The sequence below is a fragment of the Homalodisca vitripennis genome, chromosome 4 (genome assembly GCF_021130785.1).
Source record: "Homalodisca vitripennis isolate AUS2020 chromosome 4, UT_GWSS_2.1, whole genome shotgun sequence".
Classification (NCBI taxonomy): Eukaryota; Metazoa; Arthropoda; class Insecta; order Hemiptera; family Cicadellidae; genus Homalodisca; species Homalodisca vitripennis.
Window position 1 is genome coordinate 104,386,618 of NC_060210.1, and position 21,552 is coordinate 104,408,169.

At 32.7% G+C, this 21,552-nt stretch overlaps 1 protein-coding gene across 1 annotated transcript; it reads left to right on the top strand.

The window, feature by feature from the left end:
* The first annotated feature begins 588 nt into the window (after positions 1–588).
* Positions 589–20,885, top strand: LOC124359867 (maltase 2-like). Its single transcript, XM_046812975.1, has 10 exons — positions 589–829; positions 5,547–5,726; positions 7,394–7,554; positions 11,112–11,237; positions 11,821–12,035; positions 13,008–13,203; positions 16,027–16,282; positions 17,156–17,351; positions 18,980–19,126; positions 19,683–20,885. The coding sequence occupies exons 1-10, from the start codon at positions 670–672 to the stop codon at positions 19,765–19,767; spliced, it is 1,722 nt and encodes a 573-aa protein (XP_046668931.1). The 5' UTR covers positions 589–669; the 3' UTR covers positions 19,768–20,885.
* Positions 20,886–21,552: the final 667 nt, after the last annotated feature.

Genomic DNA, 21,552 nt, shown 5'->3' on the forward strand with positions numbered 1-21,552 from the left:
TTTTATTTATTCATCAATTTGTAACATTCTGTGACGTAACACATGAGCACAAAGAAAGAAATCACATAAATAATTGCATTAAAAGTCTATGTTCACAAATTTGTATACAATTCAGCATATAATGATGTAATTTTAATTACCTACGTTCCTTTCCCCTCAAAAATCATATATTTAATTAATAGTAGACACTAGTTACCTAGTAAACAAAATGGATAGGCATAAGCATTATATGCAATTTTAAAATAAACTGTAAATATTCCTAATCAATCATATTTTTTATACCTTTATTAGGAAACTGAGCAATACAACTTTGCCGAACTATAGGATCTTGTTAAGGGAAATTAATTGAAATACGTGTTGGTTTACATTTTAACACTTTTGACCGTACTTTAAATGCTCAGTCAGCCTGTTTAAAATATTGCATTTCCCTTGTTATTGCCGACAAGATAAACACTACAGTATTACCGCCATTTCGCCTGAAATTATAGTAATTGGGATATTCCACAAAATAATGGGCAGTGTAAAAACGTGACTGCAGACGTGCGAATGTACAGTTGAGTCACCTGATGTTCGGTTTCCTGCCCTTGGCTGAGTTCCAACAATACTCGCAGTTATAATCAGCGTGGCGCAAGTCACAGTCCGGGCCAGTCGCAGTTCACAGCTGCCAACATGAAGTGGCCCTGGCTCTGTTGTGTTGCTGTGGTTACGTTTGTTGTGGTGATGGCTGACGCTCAGGAGGACTTGCCCTGGTGGAGAACCGCCGTTTTCTACCAGGTCTACCCGCGCTCCTTCAAGGACAGCAATGGTGATGGTGTTGGGGATTTAAAAGGTAAAATTCTAAATATGAATATTTGAGATTGAAGATTGATTGTAGTCCCAAATATACTGGTGGGTTAAAAAATATTTCTTTCTATTCATTTTGTTGTTCATGTTTTAATTCATTGACGGAAATACTAATAAACCTGGACTTTTACATTCTTATTTATCCATTAAGACATAAACCTTTACGAGGGACTTTGCATCAACTATCCTAAAATTAGCTCTTATCTGCATGTCTATTTTGATAATTAACAAAATGAAATACAAGTATGCACTGACTGTAAAGAACCACTCAACTCGTTGAATTAACGGTTTTACACCGGTTTTCAATGACACTTCTGCGTATCCAGTAAACTACATATGGTTAAGCCTGCATATATGTTAAAAAAACATAGATAGTACTAAATAAAATAAGAAAGTGTCACTTTTAGAACAAAACATGAGTTCAGTTCAAACCTCTAAAATAAAATTTATATCAATACAAAAAAATCAATGTTTTAATATCTTATCAGAGCTTGTGAAATTAAATGTTGAAATTGAATATTAACATCAGGCTCTACCAGTCGATACACCTTGTAACGGATCACATTCAACTTTGCATCTTTATCCACTTTAAAGCAAATTTAACTTCAGTTATATGGTAATTGTTTTAAAATATGCATTACCAGTTCTGATGGTGTGGAGTTGACAGTATTCGAAGTTAAACTTGTTTAGTATACAGGCTTTAAAATCTTATCGATTCCTGTATTAATTTGTTCCCTAAGAGCTACAGAGTCTACTCGAGATAGTGTTACTTTTGTTACTCACCGCTCCCCTCCAGTTACGTACAATTTACCTAGGCTATCGTTAAAAACTATGCAAGCTCCAAATGCATGAACACAAATAGCTCCGGGAAGCGAAAGAAGAGACTCTTCTACATATGTTCAAAAATGTCTACTAATACAACAATTTAAACCAGCTATATAGAACATTAAAGATGAAGTCTAGAAACCCCTTGAATACTCCTAAGAAAGTTATGTATTGATTAATTTATAAATAGTAAATATCTATGAGCGTTGTTACCAAGGCGAACTATAAAACGCCTTTGAAGCTAGTTGGAGTGCACAATTATGACACACAATCATTCTAGATGAGGCTCCAGGATAGAGAGGAGCTCTTCACAATATTAAAATCAGTGGCAAAGGAAGCTCTTGTGATAGGTAGCAAAAATCATATACCTTACAGCAATAGACAAAAACATTTATAAAAAAGATTCCTCACATTAACATAGACTTAAAATAACAAAAAATACTGAACAATTCCTACAGATATACCCTTACTGTCGCAACATTATTATCCAAATCGATCAATCAGGATATGAAAACTAGCAATATGACTGAAAAGGATCCATAAAAAGACATATAGTGTCACGTTATCAAAAACCTAGTTATCAACAAAAACATTCAAAAATTCCTAGTATTTGAAAAATATAAGAAGCTACCACTAAAAAAACTTAGTTACAAGTACTACTACTACTAGACTATCTATGGATTTCAGAGTAATATTACAGTGGTCCACCAACAAAAATAAAAAGTATAAGGTCATAATAACGTAAATAGGTTTAAAAAATTATAATACTTATCTATATACGTTAATTAAGTAGGTAAAATATTGCAAATTTCATGTTATACTAAATAGGTATTTTCCCCTCTTTCTCTTTATAGGATGTCCCACAACTCTCTGGAAAAGGGTATATTACATTATTACTAAAGCTATATTACATTATTACTCAGATAAAGACAAACATATTTCACCATATGAACATGGGTCTTCTCCGGTGCTTACTTTCCTATCTGTTCCTAAAAAACATCTTAAAAACTATTATATTTAATCCTACCCAATTTGAGTCAAATTGTCATGGTGCAAAGCCCATTACTATAAAATATATCATGATAGTATCATTAACACTATTAAAACTTTTTACCTGTGAATATATTAAAAACTAAGAATTGTACTTCAAAATTAAAACATCTGATGTAGCTATGTTTTGACAATTATAAAACAAATTATTTCTAAACATTACTGTATTTGTACTAGTTTTTATTATTCTTAATAGAGGCAACAGTGAACCTAGTTAGTGTTATTTAAATTTAATTTTTGTGTTATTTGAAGAGTTTTGAATAAAGGACGCATTAATTGCAAATAAAGCAGTTGTTAGAGTTAATTAAGAACTTTTTTGTTATATAGTTCATAAAAATATTTATTGTTGTTAGTACATTTTCTATAATACCTCTATTGGTTGTTTATTTACTTATATAAAACACAAGTTACTCAGCAACAGATTTTAACGTACTTCATCCCTTTATATTAAAGAACTCATATCTGAGCGCTATATACATAAGATATTCTGGGTATTCTCACGGTTATTCTCTGAGAACTTCAATGTGCGCCGTGTCTTGTCACAGTTATTTTTTATTTATTTATTACTCGACTTAAATCATTTGTATGTCATTGATTTGTGATGAAATCTAATAAAAATGTGAGTCTTTTGATTCTTAAGTAAAATAGTGAGATTTTATTGCTGCCCTCTAATTGTTGATATTTTTAACTTACCTAATTGGCAAAAGGTAGAACCCAAAAACTGCATCAGCCCTCTCTATTATAGATGATGCCCATCCTCAATGTTTAACAGCGCTGGCTTTTAAATGGCCACGAATACAAAATTATAAAAATCTGCAACAATTAACAAAGTGAATATATGTTTTATAAACATTCCGGCACTATCAGAAGGGGATTTCTGTAGCTTTCATGGTATAAGCTTATCATGAATTGTTAACAGTTACATTGTTAACATAATATAAGTATGTCCCAACACCCACACACAAACACCCTCCTCTATTATTTTGTAGCATAAAGCTATCCTAAAAATAAGGGGTTTGTCATTTATTTTGGACTTATCACACCTATTAATTAACCCGAAGGTACGTGTTAAAACGTATTTTTTGTTTTCTGATTTCTTTTATCATAGCTTTTTGCCATTTTTAATTGCAAGTTTTAACTAATAAGGGAAATTCTATCGATAATGGTCTAATGCTTCTTTACTGCACTTCATGATCATAATCCTACATTTTCCCCTTTCATGTTGGTCATACCATCTTGCCACTTTTTCTGGAAAATACACTACAACTGTACACTGCTTCGTTTTCTTATATTTCAACATATAAATAACGATATATAAATCTAATTGTTGTTGTTGTTGTTATCATTGTTACTAAGAAACCCCAAGCTTTTTCATGAAAGCTTCCTTAAAACAGCAGTTTCCAAGATTTATAACAAATACAAGGTGTTGACCTAATAAAAACAATGACTAAAAAACATATTATTTATTCCAGCTTGAGTGTTCTGTAGGGCCTAATTCCACCTAATGAAACTAAATAGCCTTTACCTTTTACATGCAAATGTGGCTTATCAATCAATGAGAACATTTTAGGAAATACTTCTCCCTATACAAGTATATAATACAACTTATTGTAGTTTTAAATATTGTTTCACTCTCGACTGATTAACATGAGGTACTGACACACTTTAATTCGTTCATGCCTTGAATAGAAGTGGAATTGCAATAATTCAAGAGACTGAACAGTATTTGTATTGTTTGTATTGTTCCCAACCTCTTCCGTACATAAACAATTAACATAAACAATGCACTGAAGTGTTGGCGTTGAAGAGTGTGACAGCTACAATCACCGTAGGAAGGTCATCTCATTGTCAACGAACAAAAATAAAAGTATAATTTGTGTAAACTCATGTTCTTTGTTTTTGCCGATGCCACCGCTTCCTTTCACGACTGTATATTACTTGGGAAATCTTCCTATAACTTATCACGTATCACAGCTCGAGGATGTACAACTAAAATCAGGGATAAGAAATTTTCAGAACGATAAAGTTATGTGAAACATCCAGTTAAACTTTTAAGAAACAGTCTTTTTGGAAAATTGCATTTTTGGATCGTTCCCGTGACTGGAAATCTGTTTTATATATATATATTCTGGTTCATTTAGAATATGACGTGAATATGATGAGGTGTGGCGTAAGGGGTCATATAAACAGCCATCTTGTTTATTGAAATACAATTTCATAATATTTCAATAAGAAAGTTTTAAGTCTATAGCTCATTTATTCTTTGAGATAACTTGCGAACAGACAATCATACAGAAAAACAATGTCTACATTCTCCAGACAGACAAAGTGAAATTGTGCAAGTCTACTGAGTGATGAGACTTAAATAACCCTCCACCAACTTCAATCGGACTTGATGTTGCCTGTATAGAAATGAGGCTTGATGCATAATTTCATGTGTATAAGTTTGCTGCTCGTTCTCAATTTATACATATTTCGGTTATACATCGTTCGGACTAAAGAGAAATTTAATTTTTCAAAAGTCCTTTTAATAATAAGGCTTCACTAGAGCACACCCAATAATGTAATAAACATTGTTTGAGTTATTATTGCTTTTCCTAACTGAATAAAATATAAAAATGTATATTTAAATCAATGGAGTCCCTGTAGGCAGTCTAACTAAAAAAATGGGGTTGTCGATTTAGGCGTATTTAATTATTTTTAGTAGTAACAAGTCCAATTTATAAGTTTTATAAAGTTAAGTTATAACAGCTCCTTATGCCTATGTATGCAAACTAGTTTATCAACAAATTATGAGGTATTTTAACAACATCATGTTTCATCTGTAGGAATCACCGAGAAAGCCGAATATCTCAGTGAACTGGGAGTCACAGCCATCTGGATCTCCCCGATCTTCAAATCTCCGATGGCAGACTTCGGGTATGACATATCAGACTATCGACAGATTGACCCGATATTCGGTACCATGGAGGATTTAAAGGAGCTTTCTGAAAAACTTAAGACTCTAAGTAAGTACGCTGTAGACAATGAATTGATTTTGTATTCTTAAAGAAGAGTAAGTAGACTTCTGTTCTTGTTCTTCACGATAGAGTAAAAAACATTGTTGTGTGTTGAAACCTCTGTCAGAAACTATAACCGATATTAGTTATTACTGTGTTTAAAGTTTGTTACTTTGTTATTGACGATAAAAGGTTTGAAAGATAATAGGATTTCGGACAATTGCCATCGTTATATGTTACAAAATGTATAACACTTATGATTATTAAACTACCTTCTTCGCCGAGCAAGAAGATAATTAATATATTATACGCATTGACTTTAAATATACGAAATTGTGCCTGTGCTGATGTAACGCGTGTTTGTGCACATAACTTCTCGTGCTCACGACGTGTATTCTGTTCTGTGACAACGCCTGGATTAGTTTTCTTTTGTACTAACTACAAGCGGTTTTCGAGTACGTTTTCTATTCCTTTTTTAAGTGGTAGACCATTACCGCACGTTGCAGGTTTTAAGTACACGTGTACATAATTATTGTTTTCTCACTTTACGAAGAGGGTATATTTCAATTCTCGACACTTCTTGTTATAGATTTTATTAATAATAATAATAATATAACTTTATTGCGGTACCAATATTATAAAATTGCATACAAACGTCAAAAATATTAAATAATAAAAAGGTAGGCCTACACTTCATTCACTCACGCACATAGTCACATGTTTCTCTCATTCACTCTCATCTTCATTCTCACCAGACAATCCTGCCACTGCCACACCAGAACCAGAGGATTGATTGTGTTAGTTTTGAATTTCGTCCCAGCGGCTCTCTCCTATTATTACATTTAACGTGGTAAATTTCCAATCTCCTTTTAGTTATTTATTATTATAATTGAAATGGACTAATATAAAATGATACGTTAGTTATCATTACAAAAGTTTACACCAATAGTAAATAAACAGTTTTTAACGTTGGTAAGTTATTTTTAGATGTCTTCAGAAGTCAACAAGCAAGTATCAACAACTTCACTAACAGTTTATCCTTGTCTACAACGATTTAGAAGTCTATTAACTGTTATTGGTTCGAATGCTATATGAAGGACGTAGTATATTAGAATTACGAATGTTAAATTCAACTCCATATTCGTATTGAACAAACACTTCCCTCCATTGCTCTAAGTTACGTGTAAATTAGAATTATTAAAGTATTCACTATTTTTATTATTCACTACCAGTTTATTTTTTGATAATTATTAGTAATTTTAAAAGTTAATGAGCATGGTTAATTAAATATACTTTTACTATAGGCTATTAATATTTATTTTTCATTGCTCCAATAGTTTTGTAAGACACTTGTAATGATAAGTGATAAAATCTAATAACGCTGACAAATTTAAAGTGATAGCACATTATATAGCATATTTATACAGCAGGTTTAAAAAATAAAAAGAAGCCATTTTAATGAATAAAGAGGAAAAATCAATTAATTTTTACACACTTATATGTTACTTTTATGCATATAGGTACAACAACTTATGGAGACTTGAATCATCTAAAGAATTATTTTATTAGGCCTAAATTTAAGAATCAGAATCTAAAAATGTAACAATCATTCTGCGTTCTCTATAATTTCAGACCTTCATTTTTTAAGTATTAAATTTTAAGGTCAATGATTGCAGATATCAAGCTCTTGTTGGATTTGGTTCCGAATCATTCAAGTGACGAGCACGAGTGGTTCCAGAAGTCGGTCAGAAAGGAAGATCCGTACACCGATTATTACGTGTGGCATGACGGCAAGATAGACAACGTCACAAACCAGAGATCCCCACCTAACAACTGGGTGAGTGTTAAAAAGAAAATAGAAAATCTAAAATATTCTAAGAAGTGTTTGAATATTTCCAAACACTTCAACAATATGTGTGTTAAATAATGTGCCTTTGTATAAAGAAAGAATGTGTAACAATCGCTTTTAATGAAATTGTTTTCTGCTGGACCAGCACTGTTACTGGATAGCGCTCTTCTGCGAGAGCTGACGATGTATTCATTTATTAGCAGTTTAAGCCTGTCTATTTAATGCTTCAAACATTCTTAAAACCCTATACATAATTTAAGAGACAAATTCTACTACTTGCATTGTTTACTAATTTGGACTGGACAATCTCGGTATGATTGAAAAAATAACCAGTAATTTAATACAACCAAAATAACGTTGTGTCACTCAATTTAAAGTTATTTTATCACAAGATAAAGATATTTATAGCTATCTGGAATTATTCTGACTGCAATCTTAAGATAAGGTAATATAAGTATTTTTGTCTTGATAAGATTATGTACATACATCAGAGAAACTAACATGTTTTAGAAGTTACAAGTACCCATCGTAAACATTTTAACTATGCTGGATTAATTTTTATGGAAAAGACATTTTTTAGATACTTCCACACTAAATTTATTTAAAATAGTAAAGGCACATCAGAAAACTATTAAAACCTACCTACTTCCACCAAGGATACAAAGCAGAAAAAGGATTAATCTTTAATCCAGATACTTCAATGTCCTGGACTGAAGAGCGACTTCCAGTGGACCGATTTTTATCATTTTCAATTTCGTTATATAAGTCGTAGAGAGTTTCAACCCTCTAAATCAGCTTATTCGAAAGTTATCGTGTCTCATTCGGTTTCTACGCCACCTGTCAACTGCAATGCAATTTCCGTCCTAGAAACTCCCAAATTACTGACAAAACATCGCATACCGAATGGATCTATTCGACTAGTCTCTAAATTCATTCGTAACCATCGGATTACCTCCGGGAGAACCACAGAATACAACAGCGTTCAGCTCTCTTAGTGCTGAATCTAATAATTCATTACAGTATAGCTTATCAGTTCAGTTTAGCACACAAGCTATATTATCAAGAACTAACCAATAAGAAGATATCAGGATCTTTATGTTCCTACCCTACATCTTCGTTCCTTTTGCTCATATTTAATTGAATTCGGGCTTTGAATTCACCCCCAAAATCAACTCTCTAATAAAATTTTTCTGTCTGGTCATATTACATCGAGTCTTCATCTTATCACCATCATATGAAATCACTATGTATCGCAGTAGATGTAATCTTTCCATAAAGGTGTATGTGTTGTGCTGAAACAGGCACAGCAAAATAGGACAGTTTTGTACGGTTTCTTAGAAAGCTTAAAATTTAATCAAGCTTTATATTTGATTATCTGTTGCCGCTCGAAGTGTTGTGGTTGTGCGCTATTTCGTGGCAAACCAAAGAAACGGTGATTATAAATACATTAAAAATAACTGTTAAATACATATTCAATTAACCCCGAGATCAATAAAACAATGCTGAACCTTTAAACATTCATAACATTGAAATAATTACTAGCAGTTTAAAATGGATTAAAATTGTAAACATATGTCAGTGTGGTAGCGCTACGTATGCGTTAAGAACAGAACTAGAGTTTTACTGAACAACATTGCTGTCTCACAATCCCTCATATGAATGCAAAGTCTATTCTATGGAAAGTCAAAGATATTAGCTACTTTTACAAGATATGTAACTGTGGTTAACAATTTGCCGTAATTCATTAAATCAAAATCTGTAGTTGATCAAATCTGTAATTGATCCTCTTTGGCGAGAGAATACAAATAAAGTTTCATACAAATGCAAGTTCCATTTGTTTTATGATATAGATAGAATCGCGTACGATCGATCCTGAGAAATTAAATCCATATTAGCGTTATGTATACGATAGTGTTAAACAACCTTAGAACAGAGTTAAATAAAACATTTAAATTAAGAAAGTATAGCTATGAATTCCCTATTAAAATCCACTGTTATGTAACTGCGTGAGAGCTTCGTGTATTTTAATATTTTCTCTTGTACTTTGTAATTATTTTAATTAAAACACCATTATTATATTCCGTTTTAATTTCTAGTATAAGATTAATCTATATATAAATATTCGTAAAATATTTGACCGATCATTATGAAAATTTGTATGTATATGTATTTTTCCACGGAGAAGGTTTATATATATATATATATATAAACAAACATTCATATATATATATATATATATATATATATATGAATGTTTGTGTGTTTGTCCTTTATGGAATCGTAAAATATTTGACCGATCATTATGAAAATTTGTATGTATATGTATTTTTCCACGGAGAAGGTTTATATGCCATGCCTATTGATGGAATTCGCCACCAGGCGGAGCTGCAAAAAATAAAAGTTTTCAAAGCGTCTGCACACTATAAACTGCAATTTACGACAGTTACGTATATTAAATAGCCAAACAATGTTTGAAGGCGCTAAGTTGTGATGTATATTTGTATTTTAAAATACATTTTTCGTTGAACATAAAGCTTGAGTGTTAGACCACTTTAGAATAAAGTACATGTAATTGTATAATGGCTATAAACGCACACTTTTTACATATTTTCTTGATCGTGGCATCAAAAAAAACTCTACATCGGCGTTGGAAATATAATTTACTGAACCAGAAATGCTCATGCAAGGGCAAAGCTTACGAATAGCGTGTGAAACCGCGGGAAACAGCTGGTATTTCATAAATTACATTCATGAAAGATATAAGACTAAAATGTGTATAGTGGCCAAATATATATAAAAGAAGGTCGTGTTAGTTACACCATTTATATAACTCGAGAACGGCTAAACTACTTTTTATGACTTTGTGTTTTTAGATGTTTCTTCGTCGGGTATAGGATAATAAATATTAATAATAAGATATTTTATCAATAAAAGCAAAAAATATGCAAAACATCTGTGATAATATAACAAAAGTGATGTACTATCACTAAAAGCAAGTGAAAGTGCACGTAATGTCTATGATTTGTTTTGAATTAACGCTACGTTCATTCAACACGAGCATGTGCAGCTCATGTGTATGCACTTGTAGGAAGCGTCTTTTTGTAATTTTGCTGTGGCGAGATACCTCAGCCTACAAAAAACTTAAAATCGTCCATAATTAAATTTATAAATATGAGCAGTAATGACCATAGTGAAGTAATTTTCATTATTCATAATTTCAGTATTTTCTTGATCAGAAAAGAGGCAAAATCAGCAATGGAACAAAAATACTAACATTGAAGTAAATCACAAATACTCGTTCGTACATGTGCAAAACCTACGAAATTGCATGCGAAGCCGCGAGTATCTGCCTGTTTACAATAAAAATACAAACAAATGGACTTATGCAAAACTAATCCATGTGGCATAAACCAGTAGAGGAACATAGTAATCCCATTAAACTAACCTTTAACATTTCTTCCATTAAATGACAATATCGGAGAAATACTGATATGAAAAATGACGATATTCATGTTTATAATAATATAGTACACTTCTTATTTCAGATAAGCATATTTACCGGCCCTACTTGGACATGGAACGAGGAACGTGGACAGTATTATCTGCACAATTTTGACAAGAAACAACCCGACCTCAACTACAGAAACCCAGCTGTCGTTCAAGAAATGGATGTAAGTACCTTCGAGGTTTGTAACTTTCCCGAACAGTAATCGAAGACAAGAAACAACCCGACCTCAAGTACAGAAACCCAGCTGTCGTCCAAGAAATGGATGTAAGTACCTTCGAGGTTTGTAACTTTCCCGAACAGTAATCGAAGACAAGAAACAACCCGACCTCAACTACAGAAACCCAGCTTGTCGTCCAAAAAATGGATGTAAGTACCTTCGAGGTTTGTAACTTTCTCCGAACAGTAATCGAAGACAAGAAACAACCCGACTTCAACTACAGAAACCCAGCTGTTGTTCAAGAAATGGATGTAAGTTTCTTCGAGGATTGTAAAGTTTCTGTAAAATTATCGAAGACATGAAACAGACCAATCTCAACCAGTATCCCAGCTATTCTATTGCTTAATATAGAATAAGTAAGTATTACACATTTTTGATACTTGTATTATTTGTTATTTTATAATAAGTAATGATGAGGAAGGCCCTTAAATTAATTTTGTACTTTCCTGTTGTTGGTCTCAGCATTTACACTCCAGTGATCACTCTGACAATTATTTAAGCATTCCAATTTTAAATAGACCTTTTTCAGGATGTGATACGATTTTGGCTGGACTTGGGGGTGGATGGATTCCGCGTGGATGCGGTGCCCTTCCTGTTCGAGGACGAGGAATTGCGAGACGAGCCGACCCGGGAGGACGGACAACTGGACCACATCTACACCCAAAACTTGCCGGAGACTTTCGAACTTCTCAGGCGCTGGGCAGATATCGTGTACGACTACACGGCGAAGGACGGAAAACCCAGGTAGTGACTCTTCAGGATCTGTTCACTTATTATTTACTTCTATTATACTTATTCCAGTCCGTTATAAGGATGACACCAACACTTTGTGCTTGTGTATTACAAAATTTATTATATACTGTGTTTAAAGATTAGTTCTACAGATTAGTTTATGCACAGTGAAGGATCTCGTAAACTAGAGATGCAGCAAAGATTGTATTGACTAAGTTGTACGAAATAAAGTACGAGGTTAAAATTAATTATAGTTTCACTCGCTGCGCTTATAATACAGTTTTTGGTAAAAATTAAATAGGTTTCAGAACAATTTCTACATGGAATCTATGTACGTGAAACTTGATCTAGTTTTTAAATATTATAGTCAACCTTTTTTTCAAAATTCTATTCAATGCAAAAACCCAGTCCTTTTTAGTTAACAGACAGTATATTTTTCCTATTAAAAGTACCATATTGCCATACTTATCGAGTGATTTTTATCAAATAACTCATGAGGCCCATTTCTTGAATGATTGTGTGAAGAAACATTTCATTCTAGTCGTCGGATGGTTGGTAAATCTGAATGTTTGGTAAACCATTTTAAAAAATCACCTTATTTTTCACTGTACATAGTGTTAGGATGATCTGTTTAATTAAATGTAGAAATATCTAACAAGATCAGTCTAAAATACTGTGACAGACAACAACCTCAGTCTTTACTGTATATACCCGGTATAACTATTTAAATTTGCATATATGGCAAGTTTAATTACATAAATGTTATAATTCACTACATTAGCAACGAAATATTTGGATGCTCGCCATTCAATTATTACATAATTATACTTTTTAGTTTGAATTGAATATGAACATTAAAAACAAAAGCGATACATTATAATGTATTCACTTTTTATTAATGCATATTAATTCTGTTCATTTAGACATTTATACTGTACAGAGATATACTTCAGTGAATACATGTGCTCTTGTGCTGTTTTCCAGAGCTCTGTTCGCGGAAGCGTATGCCGATATCCCTACAACTCTCAAGTACTACGGCGAAGGAAAGGAAAGCCTGCTACAGCCGTTCAACTTCCAGTTGCTGACCAGTGGCAATGCAAGCACCAGGGCCTCGGAATTAAAGGATCTGATCCTGACCTGGGTAGATGCCTTGCCATCTGGTACCACACCGAACTGGGTGGTCAGTAGTCGATTATATAAGTCGATTATATAGTCGATTATAATCCTCTATAATTCGATTGTTTGAAATCGTATTAATATTAAGTAAAAATAAGATATTGGTGTTTATATTCATGCTACCTTTTATAGTACGAAACTTTTTGTTATTCAATTTATCGCAAAATCAACAGCAATCGTCGGCAGAGCCTCTCCACAATTAGGTGGAAATTTTCACACTATTGTGAAAATTTCCACAATAGTGTGGTCTCCACCCACGTGGTCTCCAGGGCTACTCCCCAAACGCAAAATTGCCTGGAGATTACAGTATCGGTTCTATCTCCAAATTCGAGTATTTACGATTTGCTGTACTTACTTATCCTTTTCATGATACTAAATAAAGAATTTCTAGTTAGTCTAAAAAAATGCCAGTCAAATTTCATAACAAAAATGAATTATTTTTATTTCCCACAAGTCGTTTGAGTTGCAATTATAACCTGCAGGAGATTCAGAGGGAGACTTTAATAAGCGGCCTACACTCGTTGTTCGATTGCTATTATCGAACCATTCGATATATTATCCAACTTCGATATGTAAAAATCGTACACAATAAGAGTTATAATAAATTACCGTAACATGAAGAATCTCGTATTATAATTAATTATAATTTATAATTTAAAAAACACAAATTTTATTATAACATTACAAAACAACAAAATTATCTATGGCCTAAACTTACAAATGAGATAAACCTTGTACAATATTTATGACTTAACCAGCTTGATAGCAGTGAGTAACCGCTTTTGTAAAATGGAGGAAAGAATTCTCCCTATGTGTTACCAGGAGCCAAAACCACATGTTTGAAGTCACTTAAACTAGTCCCATCACTTGTGAGAAATATCTCACATATTTTCCTCATATTAATCGCTATTTTCTCAAAATGTTAGTTACTTCTTGCTGTTTATTGTTTACATTGAAACTACTATAACTAATAAGTTAAAATCGTATGCTAAGTTAAACAAATTGTAGTATCGAATTATTCCTTCGGATAAAAACAATCGAACCATTCGATAAAAACAACCGATTATCGATTGTGAAGTCTACTCAGAATTAGTTTCAGTCCTAGCCCTGCCTGATATTTATTTACGTAGTCACCTTAGTATAAATTAGTAATAGTTAGTACATAAAAAGTTATCGAAACAGTGTGAAAGATACAGTTTAGCACTAATTGTAGGTCGGAAAGTTTACACAGTTTTCCTGACGAAAAGTTTCCTTAAATTGGGTATTTCTCAGATAAAAGTCTTGTTATGTCGACGGTATTGGCAGTTAAATGATAAGCTATCATTTCTTTGACCTTCGACTTGAACATTGTAAATGGTCAAAGTTACATGATTCATGTAGGAAAAGGAAACCCGAAACTGCCAAATTCGCCAAACTCTGAAAGATTGTTGCTACGAGTATATATTTTAACTTATTAGCCCATAGTTTCAAAACTGCGGCACCAGGAAACTCCAAAAAGTTGTCGATGGCTTGTATGGTATTTGGTTCAAATTCGTATTTGGTTTCTATGTGATAATATGCTAAATATACTGACCACTGTTTTTACTTTAAATGTGTATTATTCAGTCTTCTATTGTTTGTTTTCCAGCTTACTAAGTAACGAAGTGGAACTATAATAGCTGATTGGAATATTGTAATTATTATAAAAGTCTACATTTTAAGCTATGGTAGTATGTGGTAATAATGGTAGGCTGTACAACATTCAAAATATCATATTATATTTTTAATAGGCACTTTTGTGTTGGTTGCTTATACACAAAATATCTAATATTTACATACATAATTGAAAAAAGATTGAACCTTTTATTGATTAGTTAGAGTACATTTATGCTGTAATTGCTTTATTATTTCTATTTCCGTATTAGTTTATTCCGTATTTTAGAATAATGCCTACAACCAAACAAAGAAATACTTTAGAAAGTAATCTGATTTAAATTGCATTAAGGTATTAAACCCCTGTACATACATTTTTGTAAAGTTTATAGTGGTTCAAATATTTTTGTACATAGAAAGGTTATAGTTATATTTGCATATTTCGTCAATTATTGCAATAGACCCCTTTCATAGTTATAAACCACTTTACCTTACAACTTCTCGAGGTCTGGAGTGCGTTTTTAAAACCCTCTTTCAAAAAGTAAAGTAAAGTGAGTGTTATAGGTTAATTAATAGGTGGAATAAAACTATAAGTTATTCAAATGTGTGTTTTTTTCTTTAATATAGTTTAGTTTTCAAAGTAGTTTAATTTTAAATTTATAAAATTTCTTGTTTGTCTGTATGTTTAAATTATCTTGCTTATTCCTTATATCTGAAGTTTGATTCAATTAATGTTCTCTTTTTATCTTGCCAGGATGTTTGTCTTACAATTGATTTTTAAATGATGCAGAATGACAGTAAAATAGTATAAATATAACAAGTTGCCGTATTAAGGTGAAATGTGTTTACACCATTTCTATAAATGTAGCAAAAACTTACCAAAATGTTATAATCCAACTCAGTATAAAGAATATACTGTTGTTTTAAATACCATATCCATGAATCCAATACACAAAGTTGTGAATTCAATTTATTGTACCAATTATAACTATTGGAACTAGAATAAACCAGAATTATATTATTTTAAGTTGTTAATTTAGAGTTACCAGTAATTAGGGCATGTTTATACAAAAATTTAAAGTATCAACTGTTGTTATATTATTCTGTTGGATTTTCTTATTAGAAATAACGTATTTGCTTAATAAGAGAGATTCCCAACATTAAACTAGTAATGCCCCAATGATTGTGACTCCAGATCGGGAACCACGACAATGGCAGAATTGCCGATAGATACGGCCCTGAGATGGTCGACGCCATGAACCTCCTGACAGGAGTGCTGCCAGGAGTGAAGGTTGTGTACAACGGTGAGGAGATCGGCATGCAGAACACATTCATCCGCTGGGACCAGACCGTGGATCCTAGCGGCCGACTCCTAGGGCCCTACCGCTACCAGTTCGGTTCCAGAGACCCTGAGAGAACTCCTATGCAATGGGACGACTCACCGAATGCTGGTACAGTCCTTCGGAATGTTATACTGTATATTTCAACATGTTTTGAAAGTATGTGTGTACGTAAGGCTGAAAGTATCTTGGTTTTAGACTCTGTAATATTGGATTCCATCGAAGGAGTCCAAATGGCATTTCCTTTCTAAAAAGTACTAAGCGAAGATACTTTTCATTGAAATTTCCCATTTGAAAGAAATTAGAACATTGCAAACATAAAAAATTCAAATAGCCACATTCCGCATTAAATGAACAGGCAATACCAATCAGACCTTGTTATTATTTAACGTTTTTCCATATCTTCCACAGGTTCATATCGTGAAAGAAATGTATTAGATTGTGTACTTATAAAATGCAAATCGGCTCTCGCTCCGATTCCTTTCTTAGATCCTTTTCTTACATTAAATCCGATCGTTACACAGATAAATAATAGACATATCACACCGTCAGACAACTAGTTAAAGAGACCGAAAGTCGTCACCAAAAACCCTAATGACTTACATAAGAGTGTAATATAAGCTCACGCATAAGAATATGTTACGGCATATGTAAGCGTTTGAAAGCATATGTTTTATCCCTAGTTAAACCTATGCTAACCGGTTTAACATATCTATTACATTTCTAAGTCGGCACATTTCTTAATAGTCTAGATTATACGGTTCTTGTTAACTTAACGAGAATAATTACTAAGGAAAAGTGATTGTAAATTCTCAATTTTTAATGTGTAATTCCAGTTGGGCGAGATATTCAATTAGTGTGTGATGGAGACACTTACACTCGTACAAGACGTTTCACTGCACTTGTAGTTATGGTGTTACTTTGCGTGCTTTTATAATTGTAGTCTACCAGGATCACTTTAAGCGACGGATTTGCTTTATACAGGTTTCTCGAGCAGCAAAACGACGTGGTTACCGGTGAACCCCAACTACTGGTGGTTAAACGTGGAGGCCCAGCGCTCAGCAGAGTCCAGTCACCTGAAGGTGTTCCAGGCCATGACTGCAGTCAGGAACCACACTGTGATGCTCAGGGGTGATCTCTCAGTCCTATCGCCGGACGAGGACACTTTAGTTGTCGTAAGGTATATATGTCTTCAGTGATGTTACGCAAGCGTACAGACATTTATAAACAAGTTGGCAAATATCTTTTGGTTGATCAAGATACAATAGAATCAAGATACTATAAGATTGATTATTTCGGTAAATCATTTCTTTACCGAAAACAAAACTAATACAAACCTACCGTAATTAAGCTTTAAGAGTTTGCTACTTGATCTGCAAGAACTATCCCAGCTATAGGTAAACCGCTTACAAAAAGACACTATTTATTGAATACCCCTCCGCCGCTGAGATCCCGCCCTCTCTCAGCATCCCCACCTCTGCTCGACACTCGCCCGCTTGCTCTATCCCCTGACCTAGCTAGCCACTGCCACTTAGCTGCTAACCTTGCACCAAAAGACAAGCTCCATGGATATGTCTATGGCTACATTAGTCTACTCCATTTATATTTTACGTTTGTATAGACCTACACACAAAAATACAATATACTTATAGTATATAATACTATACTATAATACTGGTAAGTAGCTGCAGTGTAGACAAAATGGAGCGAGCGAGCAACGATCCACACAGCTGAAACCGAGACGATGAGATGCTTGTCCCACTCCCCAGCACTAGAGGGGGGCCCTTCTGCGCGTGGCTGCTCAGATATTTGCTTCTGCGCAGGTTTCTTTGCGAGCGGTTCATCCATAGTGAGAAGATTATTATGAGTGCATTTTGATTAGTAACTAATTTAAAAGGAAAATTTAAGAGATATAAAATTGTTAAATTTGACCTCCTTTTTACAATGACCATACCTTTTATAGCATCTTATTTATATTTTTACCAACCCATATTGGTAAAAAAGTAAAGGTAAAGAACGTCTTGCTTTACCAGGCGAAGTTAGGGTTATTTTCTCTTACATTTACGAACGAGGACAACAGATATAAGGTAACCTCCGAACCTTCACCAATAGCCGGACAGGCGGGCTACTTGAAAGTATAGGATCGCTCAGCAGTCACATGTCCAAGGAACTTGCTCACTAGGCTATCGTGGAAGAACCCGCCCCATACCCGATAGGATGCGCCTTCAAACTCGTAAACTCACCTGCCTTAATCTAAAACTCCAATAAAGCATTAAACAATATAAGGATATGTTTTATATTATTATTACTTAAGATTAACTAAAATAAAGTCAATAGACGAAAGTGAATCCCTACTAAATACAGTATCAGAGTGTGAATTTACATTGTATAATCATAACCTTACTCCCTTAAATTTATAAAGGGATTTCCTGTTAAATAATAAAATCGATCTTCAGCCACGCTAGTTTGGTAAAGGTCAGAATGAGAGGGTATCAAAAACCTTACACATACAAACGGCATTTCTTTCTGATAAACATTTTGAACCTCGATACACTAACCGTCAGACACGCTTAGATAATTGTTATGTCGTAGTCAGCCAATAATATACAGAGCTGCCATTTGGCTGAAAGTGACATCTTTTAGTTTATCTATTTTTGAGAGATATGTGTGATTTATGTTTCTGATGGTCTGTTTTACGTGTCTTTCATGTGGCATTGCCTGCCCGAATCAGTATGAACAACAATCTTATTAATTACTGTTCTCATATCGTTGCCATTATTTACATTTTATCTAATAATTATTGTCCAGGACGTACCAGAACGTATCGTTTGTCCTGTTGATCAACATGGGTAGCTACATTACCAGCTACACTACCCAGAACCTGTTCTCACCTCTCAATCTCGATTTCGACATGACGGTTGTTACTGGAAGTGTTCATTCTGGAATTGAACCTGGGTGAGTTGATTACCCATAACCCTAGAGACTACCGAACATGGTCCCTTTAGGAGATACACCTATTTAATAGGCAATAACAACAATAATTGGTGAAGTAAAACTTAATCTAACTATAAAGGTTTTACGAGACTCCTGAAGTTAACAATAAGGATTATTAAACCAACAATAAATTATTCTTTTCGAAAGTTTTTAAATTTGGTGTATATCGCATTCTTGGGTTATATTCCTACTGTTTAGTTTAATTTTCGTACTAGACTTGAAGTTAAGCATAAAGTCTAACATATGTTTAGTTGAATACTTCTTAAATAAATTATTTATACAATCAATTTGTTTTTTGTTTATCGCCGTTTATTTAAAAACATTTCGTTTATAACATAATGTTCTTAATCCTATACAAATGCCTTAACACTTTAAAATTCATAATGACTTTGTATAATTTTATGCTCCAAGTATTAGGTAGTTTTTTATGAATACTATTTCACTCTAAAATTCCAATTAATTACTTATATTCATGTTATATTAAATAGCTGACAACAATCTCTATTTACTTTTTCAGAACGTTTGTGAAGAAAAGCTCTGCAAGTTTGAGTTTGAGGCCCAAATCAGCCGTGCTACTTCAAGACATACCTTATACATTATAAAGATATAATAACACTCACTATTTCCACTACAGTATTTAAATATTTAAAGTTAAATCTAATTTAGTGAGCACGAAACATGTGTAATTTTAGAGAAATGTTTGTATAGTTACGTTTTATACATGTATGTTGTAAGAAATATGGATAAGTATTGGACATTGACATGAGTACTCACGATCGTAACTCTGAATCATTTACATATTCCGAAAAACTTAAACATTGACAATTCATATTTATTCTGTATTCCTACAAATAGAATTATATACAAATTTGTAAAGGTTTATCGTTATATTACGCACGCTGAGCATTGTTCCAATGTATTTGTGACTACGTCCTCTTCTAAAAACATTTCACTATTGAACAAACTTAAAAAGGAATTTAGACTCGTATTGAGGTCTAAATATATTTGTGTCATATTTTATCATTAAATAACATTAAAATAAGTTATTCTGATTATTAATAATAGTTAATAATTAGGAACACTTATATAAGTGACGGCGCAACGTCTAAAGTTGGCACTCCAAACAATACTACTGTAACCTTTAGTAGCTAAAGCATTAAAGCACGGGACAAATCATTGCAAGCCTGATTTGTGACAAATAAACTGTTCTTTATTTCACTTAAACCTGAGATATTATGTTGTTATACTTAGCATGAATATAGAAGAATAAAAAGATTCTTGCGATAACACGTCGCATAAAATTATTAATTTGGATCTCTTTATATTATTAATAAATACTAAAGCCAAACGACCAGGCTTGCAATGATATATCTCAAGCTATAGAATATAAATTAAAAACTTTTGAACAAATTTGGAATCTAACTCAATAAAGTCCAAAACTTGCATAGCTGTGAATTTACGATAAGACTACACTTTACCTTCTATGAAATGTATAGTACATTTCTGAACTTAGCACGTATAACAGAATTCATGTTTTTATCATGACTTCACTTAACATCATTTTAGTCCAATAGTTCAGTTTCATAGGATTTATTATGCTTTAATTATAATATCATTAATTTGTCATTTTAGTCATCACTTTCTTTTACTTTTCAACGCGATTGGTTGTAGTATTTAAGTAATGTAATTTTAAATTGTAAAATAAAATGTTGATAAAGTTCTTTGTATTATATTTTTAATATTAAATTACATGATAAGGTACTAAAATTCCGTATGAAAAATCGGAGTGGAGTGGAAAAAATATTACCCTACTAACAATTAAAATATTGCTGTAAATCTCTTTTAAAATATTTTAACCATGATTTTAATTATTTTTGTCCTAAAGTATCTGGGATAAAAAAGTGCAAAAAATAATACGATGAATTAGTTTATACCAGAATAACAATTACAGATATACATTGCAAACTCTACAAAATTATTGTAAATCTGCATGGACGGTTACAAAGAAGTATGCTTGATGCTAGGGCAGACCCACAAATACCAATACCACTTTTTCTTGATGACAAACATTTTTTTGTAAATGCATCCAACAATATCTAATCTATGACCTTTAAGTGCTAAATAGTACTTGTATATCTGAAGAAAAAGAAATATATACATCGTCTATATAAAACAAATGGCAATACCTCATTATGTGAAATACATTGTGTAAAGATGTGAAATTTCTCCGTTTCAAGCAGATTAAAAACTATGTAAACTTGAGTGACAGTGAAATTGTAGTAAATAATCTAATGTATACTAAATAATTAACATACCGTAGTAAAGGAAACAGGATTTTTTCGTACATTTGCCATCTTTCAGTAAAATAAAATCGCTGAAACGTTTCA